The 16,693-nt window shown below is 41.9% G+C and overlaps 1 protein-coding gene across 2 annotated transcripts in view; it reads left to right on the top strand.

The window, feature by feature from the left end:
• LOC140194643 (protein FAM47E) overlaps positions 1–16,693 on the top strand; it is a 50,174-nt gene that overhangs the window by 20,242 nt on the left and 13,239 nt on the right. Inside the window, exons 3-6 of one of the 2 annotated variants that reach the window (XM_072251894.1) lie at positions 1,878–2,029; positions 7,526–7,685; positions 10,558–10,746; positions 16,294–16,449. In XM_072251894.1, the coding sequence (XP_072107995.1) occupies positions 1,878–2,029; positions 7,526–7,685; positions 10,558–10,746; positions 16,294–16,449 (657 nt within the window). The remainder of the gene's footprint in view (positions 1–1,877; positions 2,030–7,525; positions 7,686–10,557; positions 10,747–16,293; positions 16,450–16,693) is intronic. The other variant, XM_072251895.1, reaches the window with a different exon arrangement.

Here is a 16,693-nt window from a genome sequence, read left to right as displayed (position 1 = left end):
TCTGAGGAACTCTATGTTTAAGGTTAGAAGAAGTTAATTATAATTATTCACTCCACCTTATATGAAAATCATTACTGTCACACAGAACATAACCACATGCAAGATTGAACAATTTGTGATAAAATAATTAAATACGTTCATCAAATCAATGTAATGTTGGTCATCTCTGCAAAAGTCCTTTCAACAAAACCTTGTTTTTCACTTTATTGAATCCCAAATATGGAATCTTTTTAAGCCAATTAGGTAAACATAGTCTCTAATTCCTGCATGTTCATCTGTAACTCTGTGTGTGTGTGTGTGTGTGTGTGTGTGTGTGTGTGTGAGAGAGAGAGAGAGAGAGAGGGATTGAGATTTATTGAGAGCTTTAACTATACCCTTAAACTACTGAAACAGGTAGACAGGATCCCCCTCAAAAAATTGAAAAGCTGCCATTACGGTACATTATGACACAGGAGATTCTGCAGATGCTGGAAATCACACAAAATGCTAAAGTAACTCAGCAGGTCAGGCAACATCTATGGAGAGGAATAAACAGCGAGCATTTTGGGCCAAGACCCTTCATCAGGACTGGAAAGGAAAGAGCAAAAAGCCAAAATAAAGAGGTGGGGGAGGGGAAGGAGTACAAGCTAGAAGTTGATAGGTGAAAGCAGGTGAAGGGGAAGGTAGGTGGGTGGGGGAGGGGGATGAAGTGAGAAGCTGCAAAGTGACAGGTGGAAAGGTAAAGGGCTGAAGAAGAAGGATTCTGATTGGTGAGGAGAGAGGATCATGGGAGAAAGGAAAGGAAGAGGGACACCTGAGGGAAGCGATAGTAAGGTGAAGAGAAGAGAATAGATAATGGGGAGACAGAATAGGGAATGGAAAAAGAGAACAGGGTAAGGTGGAGAAATTACTGGATGTTAGAGAAATCAGTATTCATACTGTCAGGTTGGGGGCTACCCAGATGAAATATGAGATGTTGCTCCTTCAACCTGAGAGTGGCCTCATTGTGGCAGTAGAAGACATCATGAACCAACATGTTGGAATGGGAATGGACAGTGGAATTAACATGAAAATGCTGCTTGTTGAGGATGGGGAGAAGATACCCAACCAAGTGGTTCACCCCAATCTATGTCGGGTCTCACTGATATAGAGGAGGCCACACTGGGAGCACCAGGTAGAGCAGATGACCCAGGCACACTCACAGATGATGTGTTGGTTCATCTGGAAGGATTGTATGGGACTCAGTATGGTAGTGAGGGAGGAGGTGAATAGGTAGCTGTTGTACTTCTTCCATTTGCAGGGATAAGTTGTCAGGAGTGACATCAATGGAGAGGGATGAATGGGCAAGAAATCATGGAGAGAGCGATCCCTGCTGAAGGTCGACAGTGGGAGGGAGGTAAAGATGTGTTTAGTGGTAGAATTTCATTGAGGATGGCAGAAGTTGTGGAGAATGATGTGTTAAATGCCGAAACTCATGGGGTAGTAGGTAAGGACAGGAGGATCTCTATCCCTGTTATGGTGGCCAGATGATGGGATGAGGGTAGATGGCCAGGAAATGGAGGAAATGAGAGTGAGGGCAGCATCACTGTCCGTTGAAGAAGGAGGACATCTCTGAAGGAAAACCTCATCCTGGGAATGGATAGGTGGAGATGGAGGAATTGAGAGAAGGGAATGACATTTTTATAAGTGGCTGGGTGGGATGAAGTATTGTCAAGATATCTGTGAGGGTCAATAGGTTTATAAAAGATGCTGTAAATGTTTTATATTAGACATAGACTGAGGATATATCCTTGTGTGAGGTTTGAATACTGATCAAAAAAGAGTATCTCGTTAGTAGATTAGTTATGGGTAACACACGGTCAGAAGCAATAACAGAGGTGTTTCAACCATATTTCAAGCTCTTTGAGAACATTGTAGAGATCCTGGATCCTGAGATGCTCCTGACCAGTGAGGAGGTTCAGGCAGGTCCCATGGAACCTACTGAAGGAAATGAGAAACTTCAAAAGGCACAGAAGAGGAAGGAAATGCTTGGACAAAAATGTTCAAAAAGGTAATTATTAAAGTGATTCTTAATGAAGCATGCATTTTTAAAAAGCAACTAATAGGAAGCAGAAAATGCTCACAATACCATAATGTATCACATTCCTCTATTGAACTGACTAATCTTGCTATTCCAGCATCATTTTTTGCCATGTTGTCAAAGCCCTTTTGTCATGTTATTTATCTCAAATTGAGAACTTTGATCACACTCAATGTTTATCTCCTCCTCCCAATTCATCTATTTTCTTGGTTTTGAGGAAATAAAAATCCTATCCTATAAATGACCTCCTTTAATTTTCTTTCACTGTGTTTCATTTGGGTACCGTCCACACTAAGGTTTAAATACCATGGCCACAGAAGTTCCTGTGCCTAAAGTGAGTTCCCCAGAATTTCAACCTGAACCCGCTGCTGGGGCATTTCCCCTCTATCTTGCATTGATAACATCCACTTGAAGTGACTCTCCACTGCCCTCTGAGTAACCTTCATCAGAAAGATATTATGTGTCAAAATCTTTGCAAACTTTGCTCCACGTATCCCTAATTTGGCCTGACATTGTAAGATTTTGACATGCTGGTGTAATAAGAGTACTTATGTTAAAATCACTTAATACCCAAGTACTTACGAAAATAGTGCAGAAACATATGGCTGCGTATTGAAATGGATCTTGACCTGACATTTAAAAGCAGAGTTAGGATCACCGCAGGCTGGTAAATGAATCATATCCAGTTCTGTCACACTACTGGCAGCAGCGTAAGGGCTCAAGAGTTTTGAACCTTGTTTTTTTTCATTAATATATTCTGAAAATAAGTGTATTTAAGGATGAATACTCCGTAAAATCCTGCCAGTCCTATCCTCAGATACAGATCATGCCTGTCCTCTGCTGAGAATTTACTGAAAGGGAAGGTGGGAGAAGAAGAGTGTAGTAGTGATAGAAAGCAGACAGGAGATTCTGTAGACATGAAAGAGACACCCAGATGGTATGTTGCCTACCAGGTGCCAAGGACAAGAATGTCTTGGATTCTAATAGGGAAGGGTGAACAGCCAGAAGTTGTGGTACATATTAGTACCAATGACATTGGTAGGAAAAGGGAGGAGGTCCTGAAGAGAGAACATAGGGAGTTAGGTAGAAAGCTGACAAGCAGGGCCTCAAGGGTAGTAATCTTTGGATTGCTGCCAGTGCCATGTGTCAGTGAGGGGAAGGATAGGATGATTTGGCAGATGAATGCCTGGCTGATGAATTAGTACAGGGGACAGGGTTTCAGGTTTCTGGATCATTGAGATCTCTTCTGGGAAAGGTATAATCTGTACAAAGCAAATGGCTTACACTTGAACTCGAGGGGGACCTGCTGTATATCCTTGCAGGCAGGTTTGGTGGAGCTGTTGGGGAGTGTTTAAACTAATTTGGCAGAGGGCTAGGAACAGGAGTGATAGGGCTGAGAGTGGGGCAGTTGGTATACAAGTAGATGCAGTGTGTAGTGAGTGAGAGGAAGGACAGGTAGATGATAGGGAAAAATTGCAGTCAATAGGATGTTTAATTGTAACGTGGGGCAAAATCGAAAAGGCTGATGAGTAAAAGACTGAAGGTGTACATTTGAATGCACGCAGTATACAGAATAAGATAGATAATCTTGTAGTGCAGTTAGTGATTGGCAGGTATGCATTGTGGGCATCACTGAGTCGTGGCTGAAAGAAGATGTGAAAGGATACACATTGTATCAAAAAGACCAGGCAGGTAGGCGGAGGGTGTGGGTGACTCTATTGATAAAAAGTGAAATCAAATCCTTAAAGAGAGGTGAGATAGCATTGTAAGATGTAGAATCCGTGTGGATAAAGTAAAGAAACTCCTGATGTGAGTTATATACAGGCCACTGATCAGTAGCCAAGATATAGGCTACAAATTACAATGGGAGACAGAAAAGGTATGTAAAAAGGGCAATGTTACAACAGTCGTGGGGGATTTCAGTCTGCTTCTAGATTGGGAAAATCAAGCTGGTGCTGGATCCCAAGAAAGGGAATTTATAAAATGCCTATGAGATTTTTTTTTAGAGCAGCTAATGGTTAAGCCCACTAGGGAAAAGTGAACTCTAGATTGGGTGTTGTGTAATGAACCAGATTTGATTAGGGAGCTTAAGGTAAAGGAACACTTAGGAGGGACAGTGAATATAGTAAGATAGAATTCACCCTACATTTTGAGAGGGAAAAATTAAAATTAGAATCAGTATTACAGAGGAGTAAAGGGAATTACAGTGGCATGAAAGAGAAGCCAGATTGGAAAGGAACACTAGCAGGGATGACAGAAGAACAGCAATGGCTGGAGTTTCTGGGAGAAATGTGGAAGATGCAGGATAGATACATCTTAGAGGAGAATTTAAAGCCAGCATAAAGCAAAAGAGAGGGTACATCATATAGGAAAAAATATTGGGAAGATATTAAAAGCTAATAGAAAGAACTAAAAAAAGTAATAAGGAGAGAAAAGATGAAATATGTAAACTAAGATAAGTTAGCTAATAATATAAAAGAGTTTCTTGTTCACTTCAGTAGGTTCCATGGGAGTTACCTGAACCTCCTCACTGGTCAGATATATAAAGAGTAAAGGAGAACTGAGAGTGGATATCAGATCGCTGGAAAATGACACTGGAGATTTAGTAATGGGAGACAAAGACGAACTTAAATTTTTTGCACCATTCTTGCTGTGGAAGACACCAACAATATGCCAGAAAATTGAGAGTGTCAAGAGGCAGCAGTAAGTGTAATTGCTATCACGAAGGAGAGGGTGCTTGGAAAGCTGAAAGGTCTGAAGGTGGATAATTCCACCATACTGCTAGTATCTTCCACTGTGAAGACTGATGCAAAATACTTATTCAGTTTGTCCACTGTTTCGTTGTCCCCCATTACTGCCTCTGCACCATTGTTTTCCAGCAGTCCGATCTCCACTGTCATCTCTCTTTTACACTTTATGTATCTGAAGAAACTTTTGGTGCCCTCTTTAATATTATTGGCTAGCTTACTTTCATATTCCATCTTTACCTTCTGAATGACTTTTCTAGTTGCCTTCTGTTGGTTTTTAAAAGCTTACCAATCTCCTACCTTCTAACTAATTTTTCTCTATTATATGTCCTCTTATTGGCTTTTATATTGGCTTTGACTTCTCTTGTTAGCCATGGTTGTGTCATTTCACCTTTAGAACACTACTTCCTCTCGGGGATGTACCTATCCTGCACCTTCCAATTGCTTCCAGATATTCCAGCCATTGCTGCTCTGCCATCATCCCTGCCAATGTTCTTTTCCAATTAATTCTGACAAACTTCTCTCTCATGCCTCTGTAATTCCCTTTACTCCACTGTGATAATGGTACATCTGACTTTAGCTTCAAAGTTCAGGGTGAATTTGTTTATGTTATGATCACTTGTCCCTAAGGGTTTTATTACCTTAAGCTCTCTAATCAATTCTGATTCCTTGCACAAACCCGATCCAGAATAGCTGATCCCCTAGTGCGCTCAAGCAGGAGCTGCTCTAAAAAGCCATCTTATAGTCATTTTAGAAATTCACCCTCTATCTGCATATTGAAACCCCCCATGACCTTTGTAACATTGCCTTTTTGACATGCATTTTCTATCTCCCATTGTAATTTGTAGACCACATCTTTACTATTGTTTGGGGGGCGGGGTCTGCATTCAATCCTCATCAGGGTCCTTTTACCCTTGCAGTTCCTTCATCCACAATGATTCAATAACTTCTGACCCTATGCCACCTCTTTCTAATGATTTTATTTCATTTTTTTACCAACAGAGCAATGCTGCTCCCTCTTCCCTCCAGCCTGTCCTTTTGATACAATGTGTATCTTGGATATTAAGCTCCCATCTATAACCTTCTTTCAGCCATGGTTCAGTAATGTCTACAACATCATACATGCCAAATCTGTAACTCTGCTACAAGTTCATCTACCTTATTCCATATAGTGTGAACATTCACATTTAACACCTTCAGTCCAGTATTCACCCTCTTTGATTTTGTCCACCTTTTACATTGAAACTCATCCTGTTGACTTCAATTTTGCCCTATCAACAGCCTCTCCTCACTACACATTGCCTCTGTTTGTAAACCAACTACCTCATTCCCTGCACAATCACTCCAATTCCCATCCCCCTGCCAAATTACTTTAAACCCTCCTGAACAACGCTAGCCAATGTGCCCGCAAGGATATTGGTTCCCCTCTGGTTCGAATGTAACCCGTCCCCTTTGTACAGGTCATACCTTTCCCCAGAAGTGATCCCAATGATCCATAAATCTGAACCCCTGCCCCCTGCACTAATTCCTCAGCCACACATTCACCAGCAAATTCATCCTATTCTTAACCTCACTAGCACATGGCATTGGCAGCAATCCAGAGATTATTACCTTGAAGGTCCTGTTTTTCAACTTCCTACTGAGTTCTCTAAAATCTCACTTCAGGATTTGCTCATCTATTCTACCTATGTCATTGGTGCCAATATGTACCAAGACTTCTGGCTGCTCACCCTCCCCTTTTAGAATGCCATGGACCCGATCCAAGACATTCCTGATCCTGGAACCAGGGAGGCAACATACCATCCGGGTGTCTCTATTGTGCCACAAAACCCTGTCTCTGTTCCTTTGACTGTGGAATCTCCTATTAACACTGCAGTCCCCTTCACCTCTCTGCTCTTCTAAGCCACAGCACCCGACTTAGTGCCTGAGACCTGGTCACTGTAGCTTCTCCCGGTAGGTCATTCCCCCTCAATATGGTAGTATCAGAAGTTGTATTACTGGGAACAGCTCAGGGATACTCTGCACTGGCTGTGCATTTCCCCTCCTTCTCCTGACAGTCACCCAGTTACCTGTCTCCTGCAACCTAGGGGTGATTATCTCTCCAGTTCATTAATACGTTCTCTCAGGAGCTGCAGCTCGGTGCACCCGGTGCAGATGTGTTTGTCCGGGAGACTGGAGGTCTACTAGACTTCCCACATCACACAGAGTACAAATCATTGCGCCTGGAGCAATTCTCACTAAACTACTGTGCTCTAACAGGTAAGAATGAACTAATAAGAACAGAAGAGAGTAACTTACCAGATACTGTACCTCACCCTAGCCGATGAGCCAAAGCCACTCTGAATACGAGCACATTTAAATGAATGGCCATTCCATTTGCACCTGTGCTATTTTTACTGGCCCCTTCTACTGAATCCCTCTTGCTGATTGGTCATTCATATTTATTCATCTTATATTAAAATTGTTCATCTTTAAGATGATTTGTTAAGGCACGAAGTTGAGCTGATTAGTGAAAATACAATAAATGGCATTGTTGGAAATCTAAAACAAAAACTAGAAAATGTTGGAAATAGTCATCAGATCAGGCAGCATCCATGGAAAGAGAGTTAATGTTACCTTTGCTTCTCTTTCCACAGGTGCTGCCTGATCTGCTGAGTGTTTCCAGCATTTTTCATTGTTTGTTTCATTTGGTCAAATTACTTGTGCTTGGATTATGCAGCAGTGAAGAGACGAAACAAAGAAACCCATACAAATGGATTCTAACCAGAGGGACACAAAAAGAAGACAAGAATGCAAAACTGAAAGGGGACACACTGTCACAGCAAGAGAAAGAAATAGAAGAGGTTACAAAGGCATTTTGTGACTGGGTTGCTTCGCTGGTATGTAGTTTGAGCAAGACAGCAAGTGGAGTTTACAAGGGGAATGTTGATAATGATATTACTCATGGATTTGCTGAACTCTTCTAACAGCCAACAGCTTTAAGAGTCATTTTAATGACGTGCAGAATGCTGAAATATATTCCTCTGTTGGTTGATGCTTCTCTTGAAATTTGAGGGTTTTGTAATACTAGGATAGTAGATTAATTATTTAAAGACAAGTGAGAGGCCAGTTTGCTAAAAAGCTGTAAAAAAGTAACAGGAAACAAAACGACCCTAACATTTGGGGTCTGGATGTTGACAGCAATACTGGCACTTTATTGTCCACTTTGAATTCCTCCTAAACTGAGGTGGCAGTTCAGAGTAAGTCACATATGCCATGTATTTATCATTATTGTTATTCAATATTGCATTCTTCACACCAACATTTGAGAAGCTAGCATTCACTAGAAGCTATGGCTTTTAAAGTAAAGAATTAGATCACTGAAAATATAATTTTGTAGGACTCCCTGTAGACTTGTTGTTTGTTTCAATAGCTGTGCATAGAACACTTCAAGGTTATTCAAAAGGGTAGGTTTTCTGAGTCTCATTATATGTAAAGTAGATTGCAGGCCATTAGTGCACTTTGGAATTTCGTGGACCCACTCACCGAGAATGAATAATGAACATTCTTCAACCAACACACATCAAAGTAGCTGGTGAACGCAGCAGGCCAGGCAGCATCTCTAGGAAGAGGTACAGTCGACGTTTCAGGCCGAGAGCCTTCGTCAGTACTAACTAAAGGAAGAGTTAGTAAGAGATTTGAAAGTGGGAGGGGGAGGGGGAAATCCAAAATGATAGGAGGAGACAGGAGGGGGAGGGATGGAGCCGAGAGCTGGACAGGTGATTGGCAAAGGGGATATGAGAGGATCATGGGACAGGAGGTCCGGGGAGAAAGAAAAGGGGAAGGGGGGAACCCAGAGGATGTGCTGAGTGTGGCTTCATCTTTACAGTAGAGGAGGCCGTGGATAGATATGTCAGAATGGGAATGGGATGTGGAATTAAAATGTGTGGCGACTGGGAGATCCTGCTTTCTCTGGCGGACAGAGTATAGGTGTTCAGCAAAGCGGTCTCCCAGTCTGCGTCAGGTCTCGCCAATATATAGAAGGCCACATCGGGAGCACTGGACGCAGTATATCACCCCAGCCGACTCACATTCTTCATTCAGATTGGGGCGTGTCTGTGTGTGTGTTGTTGTCTGTGTATGAAATAACCATGGTGGTTCCATAACAACTAACTCCAGCAGCTGACCACTCCAAAACTGGTGAAAAATAATAGACTGAAAGCCCATATATTTCAGATTAAAAACCAGAACTTTAATTTTAATGGGAAATAGAAATAAAGCAAAATGAAATCACTAACATAATAAGAACAATAATAACACACTTGGGAGCTAATTTCCCTTGGACTTCACCAGTGTGATGTTGCTGGAAATCATGTTTTCACATGTTTTGTAACAGGAGTTCTTGTTATGCAACCACTAGCTTCATTGTCCAGAGTATGAGAACCATCAGAGAAATTCACCCTCTTAATTTCCCACTAGAGCTTCAAAGTGATTCCAAAATAATAAAGGCTCTGCAGCTGCTCTTACTACAGTGGTTGCCGTTCAAAGACACATTGCGGGCATCCTGCAGTTGGAGAAATGCCATAGTAATGTTTTTCTTCTCTCAGGCTTGGCAGCTTGAATCGGTCCAAGCTGAGACAATAGTGGTCGTACAGCGTGCCCAATAAAGCTTACATTTAGAATTTTGGAGTTTCTATGGTTTACTGTGATTGACCACATGTTTCATCTCTTTTTTAAGAGCAGTATGACAAAAAATTAACAAAATTCAAGGTATGTGGTTGGTATAGAAGTATTGGAGCAACATGGAACGCAGATTGCATTTTCCTCAGGATGTTGAATTGTTGATCATAATCATATCCCTCGATAACAACAGGTACAGGATGTGCATCCGTACCAGGGGGAACATCCATCCTGAATATAAGCTCTGAAAGACTTCTCATTCACCACTTGTATGGTCTGTAGAGTATATGGGGTGTCAAGGAGGGGTAGCACCTCTGGTGGGGGAACATGTCGCGTCCTTTTCAGGGCGGTTAGTCCACCTTTGGTCCCCACCTGGCACTCAGCTCTCACCTGTGGCTCCCCGTAGCTGTTTGCATGCGACAGCGGCCACACCCCGGGCAACGGCTTTGACAAGCCGGCTAAACCAGGTGAGGGTAGCTGACGGCTCTCAAACCCTCAGTGAGATAGGGAGTTGTCTATCCCAGCATGTGAAGACAGACTCCGGCGGATTGAGCGGACAAGACCAATGGAAGGTCCAACGGTCAAGAAGGCGGTCTCTGCAAGTGTCGTGGAACGTGTAGAGCAGGACAAGACATAGAAGATGTCCTGGTCATCCACTGCACCTAGTCCCATCTCCAGCCGCCTAGACTCTGTCTTGCCACTGGATCCAGATGGGAACTGGGAAGGGAGAGTGAGGCTGACGCTGCGCAACTCTCCCTCACTTAAATCCAAATCACGCGCTAGTTTCGACACCATCATTATGGTGTCAAGGTCCTCATCGTCGTCAACGATGGACGAACAATAGTATAATATCCCAAAGCCGTCCACCTTATGTCAATGGAACTTGAAAAAGACAAGTTTTTAATTCTAGAATCTTTCCGCTTGGTGGGGATCTTCGTAACACCAGGCAGTGCATTTACTTAACCAGTCAGATGCTCTTTCCTTCCCACCTCCAGGATTGTTTTTGTTGGTAATAAATTAGTTAGCAGTTAGTCCAAGTATCAGACTGTATGCAATTATTAAAACTTGTGTTCAATCCTTTGTACTATAAAGGGTAGCGAGAACAACAATATCGAAGAAGCAACTATCATGAGCCTGTTTGCCAGCAACTATGAGTCGCAGGCTGCACTTGCAATACCTATCCAAGTGGTAGAGCTGATTGATGTGCCACCAGAATTGAGGAAAACTGTAGGAACCCCTCCACCACCACCTTCAGCTCAAACCAGCAAAGCTATTGGCACGGTAAGTAAACATGCAATGTCACAGGTAGATAGGGTGGTGAAAAAGGCATTGAGCATACTCGTCTTCATCACTCATGGCGCTGAGTACGAGAGATGGGATATTCTGTTGCAGTTGTATAAATCCATGGCGAGGAGTATGATGAATATTTTGGAGAAGACAGATTTGGTTAAACTGGAAAGAGTGTGGGAAAGATTTATAAAGATAGTGCCAGGACTAGAGGGCCTGAATTATGGGGAGAGATTGGCCTGGCTAGAGATCTTCATTCCTTGGAATGTAGGAGAATGACAGGCAATCTTGCGGAAAGGTTTATCATTATGAGACGCTTAATTAAGGTAGATAGATGGTAACTGTCTTTTTCCCAGGGTAAGGGAGTCTACAACTCGAGGGCCAAGATTTAGGCTGACAAGCGAAAACTTTAAAAGGGACCCAGGGGGCAACTTTTTCCTGCAGAGGGCAGTGGGTATACAGTATGTATTGAGTTGCAAGGGGAAGTGTTTGAGGCAGGTACAGTGGTATAATTTGAGACGTACTTGAATAGCTATGTAAATGGACAGGCTGACCACAGGGAATTAGAACTAGCTAAGGTAAGTCTAAAGGTTAAGTTTATTTGTCAAATAAACATCAAAACAAACAGTGAAATGCATCATTTGCATCAACAACCAACACAGTCTGAGGATATGCTTGGGGCAGCCTGCAAGTGTCGCCATGCTTCTGGCGCCAACTTAACATGCCCACCTCTTAGTAACCCTGACCTGTACATATGGGAGGAAACTGGAGCATCCCGAGGAAACCCATGTGTTCACAGGGAGAACATATAACTTCCTTAGAGACGCAGCAGAAAGGAGCCAGAATCTTCCGATTGATGGCGCTGTAAAGTGTTATGCTAACCATGCCACTCTAAGTGAGCACTGTGGTCAGCATGGATCTGTTGGCTGAAGGACCTGTGCTATCACATATTTTTGGAGGACCAGACTGTATTAGGGTGTGAAAGGATTGTACGAGGTTAACTGTTCCCTGTAGGCAAAGGATCAGAATCAGCAGTGCAAAAATGCAAAAATAGAAATAAAGAAGTAGTGAGGTAGTGTTCTTGGGTTCAATGTCCATTCAGAAACCGGATGGCAGAGGGGAAGAAGCTGTTCTTGAATCACTGAGTGTGTGCCTTCAGGCTTCTGTACCTCCCTCCTGATGGTAACAGTGAGAAAAGGGCATGTCCTGGGTGATAGGTGTCCATAACGATGGATGCCGCCTTTTTGAGGCTTTGCTCCTGGAAGATATCCTGGGTACAACTGAGGCTAGTGCCCATGATAGAGCTGACTAAGTTTACAACTCTCTGCAGTTTATTTCAATCCTGTGTAGTAGCCTCCACCTCCCCCCACCTGAAGGTGATACAACTAGTTAGAATGCCCTCCACGGTACATCTGTAGAAATTTATGAGTGTCTTTGGTGGCATACCAAATCTCCTCAAACTCTGAATGAAATATAACCTCTGTCTTGCCTTCTTTGTAGCTGCATTGATATGTTGGGTCAAAGCAAGAAACTATAGTGACAGTACTGAGTTTAGAAGATTTAGAAAGAATAACCAGAGAAACTTCTTTACGAAGGGACTCATGAAGCTGTGGAATTCTCTTCCAAGTTTAATGATTAAGACAAAAGATTCAAGAAGGAACTAGTGTTGTAGGAAAAGAAGAGCTTAGGTAAATGTGATTAGTAAAAGCCTTTTGTGCAGGGAATAAATGTTAACATTCCACAGTTATGTTAAACTTAACCAACTTGTTAGGTGACAGACTGAATACTAGATATAATTATGAATCTCATTTATGGAAAATATGTGATAATGTTACACTGGATGCAGAAGAAATTTATGAGTGATTTATGACTGATGTCAGTTCAGGAAATTTTTCACAAGATGGAAAAATTGGCTAGCTTGGTTACTTTCTTTTGAATATAGGAGAATCATTTCACAAAAGCCTTTCATTGTATCTTGGAATACGTGGGAAAAATAATTCAACATCATTACCAATCATCTGCACATTCATCAAGAAATATGAGTTATGGAAGGTAGAACATTGAATGTAGAGTTGGGAAAAACGTGTTATGTTTACATTTACTGTCTTGCACGCAAAGTTCATGAGAGTGAATTTTTATTCCATATCCTAATTTCTTGATAGTGATTTGTGAATTCCATAAAGGTGAATTTTGATTACCCTACCTGCTGTAAGGTGGGAGTCACCTGTAAAAGGACCTGTCTCGCAATACATACAGGGAGATTGATAACCAGAGATCTTAAATTTAAATCAGTAGTAAATGTAATAATTTAAAGTTAACCTATTTATTCTCCCAATTGATGATAGAATGATAGCAGCAGAAACTTTATCCCATTTGTTTGGTGCTTGGACTTGCATTTTAGGTGGCGTTACCTGCTACTGTGTTAGATTTAGACAAGTTCATTTAGGTTAACATATTTAAATGTGAATCAGACTGAGAACACAGACTTTATTTTTATTCGCTTTGTAGGGAATGGGCTTTGCTGGCATTTATTGGCCGGCCCAATTCACCCACAAAGTTAGTGGCGATCTGCCATCCTGAACTACTGTAGTCTGTCTGGTACGAATAATCTCACAATAACGGAACAGCAAATGTGAGGAAGTCTGCAGATGCTGGAGATCTGAAGCAACACACACAAAATGCTGGAGGAGATCAGTAGGGTGATGCAGGGCCTTAGCCCGAAACGTTGACTGTTCACCCTTCTCTGTAGAAGCTGCCTGGCCTGCTGAGAACAGCAAATGTTTGTAAGTTCTGATGGGGTGCAGTTCAGGGAGCAGCCTGTGGGTGGCAGTGCTTCCATGCATATAGTGTCCTCGCTTTGGTAAGAGATGTCAGCTTTGGTATGTGCTACCAGAATACTCCAGACAAGTAACTGACCTTTGTAGATTATGCACAACATAGCTGCTGTGTGCAGTTGGTAATGAATGTTTAGGCTGCCAGTCAAGTGGCTTTTCTGTCCTGGTTGGTGCTGAGTATCTAATAACGACTCAGCTTTTTAGTTCGGCCAGCAGTGATTCATATCTACCCTGTGGCCTCTTTATTAGGTACACCTGCACACCTGCTCATTACTGCAAATGTCTAATCAGCCAGTCATGTGGCAGAAACTCAATGCATAAAAGCATGCAGGCATGGTCAGAAGTTTCAGTTGTCATTCAGACCAAACTTCAGAATAGGAATGAAATGTGATCTAAGTGACTTTGCCCATAGGATGGTTGTTGGTGCCAGATGGGGTGGTTTGAGTATCTCAGAAACTTTTGATCTGCTGGGATTTTCAAGTGCTACAGTCTCTAGAGTTTACAGAGAATGATATGAGAAACAAAAAAAAAATCCAGTGAGTGGAAATCCTGTAAACAAAAATGTCTCGTTAATGAGAGGTCAGAGGAGAATGGCCAAACTGTTGCAAGCCAACAGGAAGGCAACAGTAACTCAAATAATCATGCATTACAACAGTGGTGTGCAGAAGAGCATCTCTGAATGGGCATGTCGAACCTCAAAGTGGATGAGTTACAGCGGCAGAAGATCACACTGGGCTCCACGCTTGTGGCCACTTCATTAGGTACACTCCTGCACCTAATAAAGACACCACTGAGGGTATATCTGAAGAACAGATTTAATATTTGAAGACTTATTCAGAGAGTCTGTCTACTTAAAATTCAAATAAGATAGTTAGTACAGGTGACTCCTGAAATGGGGGGAGGGGGATGGAGGAATCCATTCTTTGTTACAGTTCATATCATGATTTGCATAATGTGAAATCACATCATTTGCCCATGTGTTGAGAAATGTGAACTGAAAATAAATGTGTTTTTGTTTTTCTTTTTCATATAAATTCTGTGAGAGAATTTGTCAGCCTTCAAATTTTTTGGGTAGTGATTTGTGAATTCCACAAGGGCAAATTTCCTTGAATGGCAATAACTCGGTAATTAAGTACTCTTTGGCAAAATGGTTGTTGTCATGCTTCTAGTGTGGTAGTGTAGTGGGTAGTGCTTGTGGTTCTCACTTTCAGCTTCCCCTGCTGACTAGCAGTCTAGCGAAAAGGAGAAATGAATGATAAGTCTCTCCCTGCCAGTACATAGCCTCTCCAACAGCAGTCTTCATGTAGTGCCTCCTCACTGGCGACACAGGGAAACTAAACTCCTTTCGGACTCAGGCTGAACTACAGAGGTTGGGGAGGAGGTCTAGCCCCTGCACACGTAGCTTCCAGACCCACTGGTGTGTGGACACGCCCTGGTGCTCATGAACCAGATCTCCAGCTATGGGTAAATAGTCCCACTGCCTTGTGGGCAGCCTCGGGGGAGACAAAGGCTATGGGAGTAAACCCAGACAACAAATCCAGAGTGGAGCCCCTTCCAGCAGCTCCTGCAGCCAAGCTGGTGCCAAACATATTGCTTCATAAACTTTCCTTTGGACTACACTGGTGTGGCCCCGAGGGGGATCCTGACGACTGGACATCTCAGGATCTCCGTACCTTCCCCCAGGCTTGTGATGATGATTATCATCACCTGTTGTCCTTCGAGGCAGACGGATACCAACCAAGTACTCTTTAGAAGCAGAAGACTGTCCAATGTAGTAGATGAAAGGAGTTGCCACAAACTCAAGTCAGTCAGTAAGTCAACGATACTTACCAAAGGTTTGGGAGAAGAGTTCAGTCCACAAATGGGTCTACCTTTCCAGAGTGATTATGTTTCAGGTCTCAGAGTAATGGGAACTTAATCTGTTTTAGCAGTTTGCAATCTAGTAAATTATAGCGGTCCCAGACCAGATCTTTAGAATCAGTATCAGGTATAACAGCACTGACAAGTGTCTCGAAATTTGTTTTGCAGCAGCAGTACATTGCATTACATAAAGAATAATACAATCAGAAATAAATTTTTAAAATTGAGTTAAATAATTAGTGCAAAAGGAGAGTAATAATAGTGTTCATGAGTTGGTTCATTGTCTGTTCAGAAACCGGATAGTGGAGGGGAAGAACTGAGTGTGTGTCTTCAGGCTTCTGTACCTCCTCTTTGACGTTAGTAATATGAAGAGAGCATGATGTAACATTGCAAGGTAAACATTGCTCTTGATACACTTTTTAACAAATAGTCTGTTTATTGACCTGTTAAAAAATACTGTCCAGTTTAGTTGCACTTCAACTAGTTCTGTTATTTATTAATGTTAATAAAATGACCAACAGATCTACATTTTCTAAAATTTACAGACTATACCCTTTATCCCTACCTGGGTAAAAAAAAATGTTCTGAACTGAGAATGAACTGTTGCCCTTCTCTGTACCTTTACTGAAGGCTTAACATTCCCAGTGCGACGAAACCAGAAATAGATTCAGAATTCCAAATGAGACTAACAGCATCTTGTATGAGGTTAAAATCGAGTGTTCCATTTTGTAGTGTGTTTGGGCGTAGCTCTGGGAAGCAAATTGTGTAAAACTATAAAGCAATTTGCAACAAATCAGCTATCTTTTTATAAAGACTTGCCATTATCCTTGTGATCATATTTTTGCAGGAATCTACCCAACAAAGGGAGTACAAATTTAAATATGGAGCCTGGTATTTGGACCCAAAGACATGGATGAAAAGAAGAGTTGATGAACCTCTGGTTGATCCCAATTTTGTGCCCGAGACAGAGAAATCATATTTATCTGAAGGAGATATTGAGAAGGTAGCACTTTTCCTTATTTATTTATGCAATTGAATAACCAGGTACCTGATATGTACCTGATTTATTGCATTAGTTTTTTCTTTCTTTCTGTTTTTAGCCTGGAATCTCTAATAGCATGTTTCCCTCCAGATGGCATTGGTTTAGAAATCAATAGCTGAGGGTTAGGAATTTCTTGTGTCGTGTGTTGTGTTCCATGTATGAATTTGATGTAAATATTATTTGGTCTTTTGAAAATAGATTGTAC

Source organism: Mobula birostris, chromosome 3 (genome assembly GCF_030028105.1).
Source record: "Mobula birostris isolate sMobBir1 chromosome 3, sMobBir1.hap1, whole genome shotgun sequence".
Classification (NCBI taxonomy): Eukaryota; Metazoa; Chordata; class Chondrichthyes; order Myliobatiformes; family Myliobatidae; genus Mobula; species Mobula birostris.
Note: the sequence above shows the minus strand (reverse complement) of the source record. Positions and strands in the feature narration are given on the sequence as shown.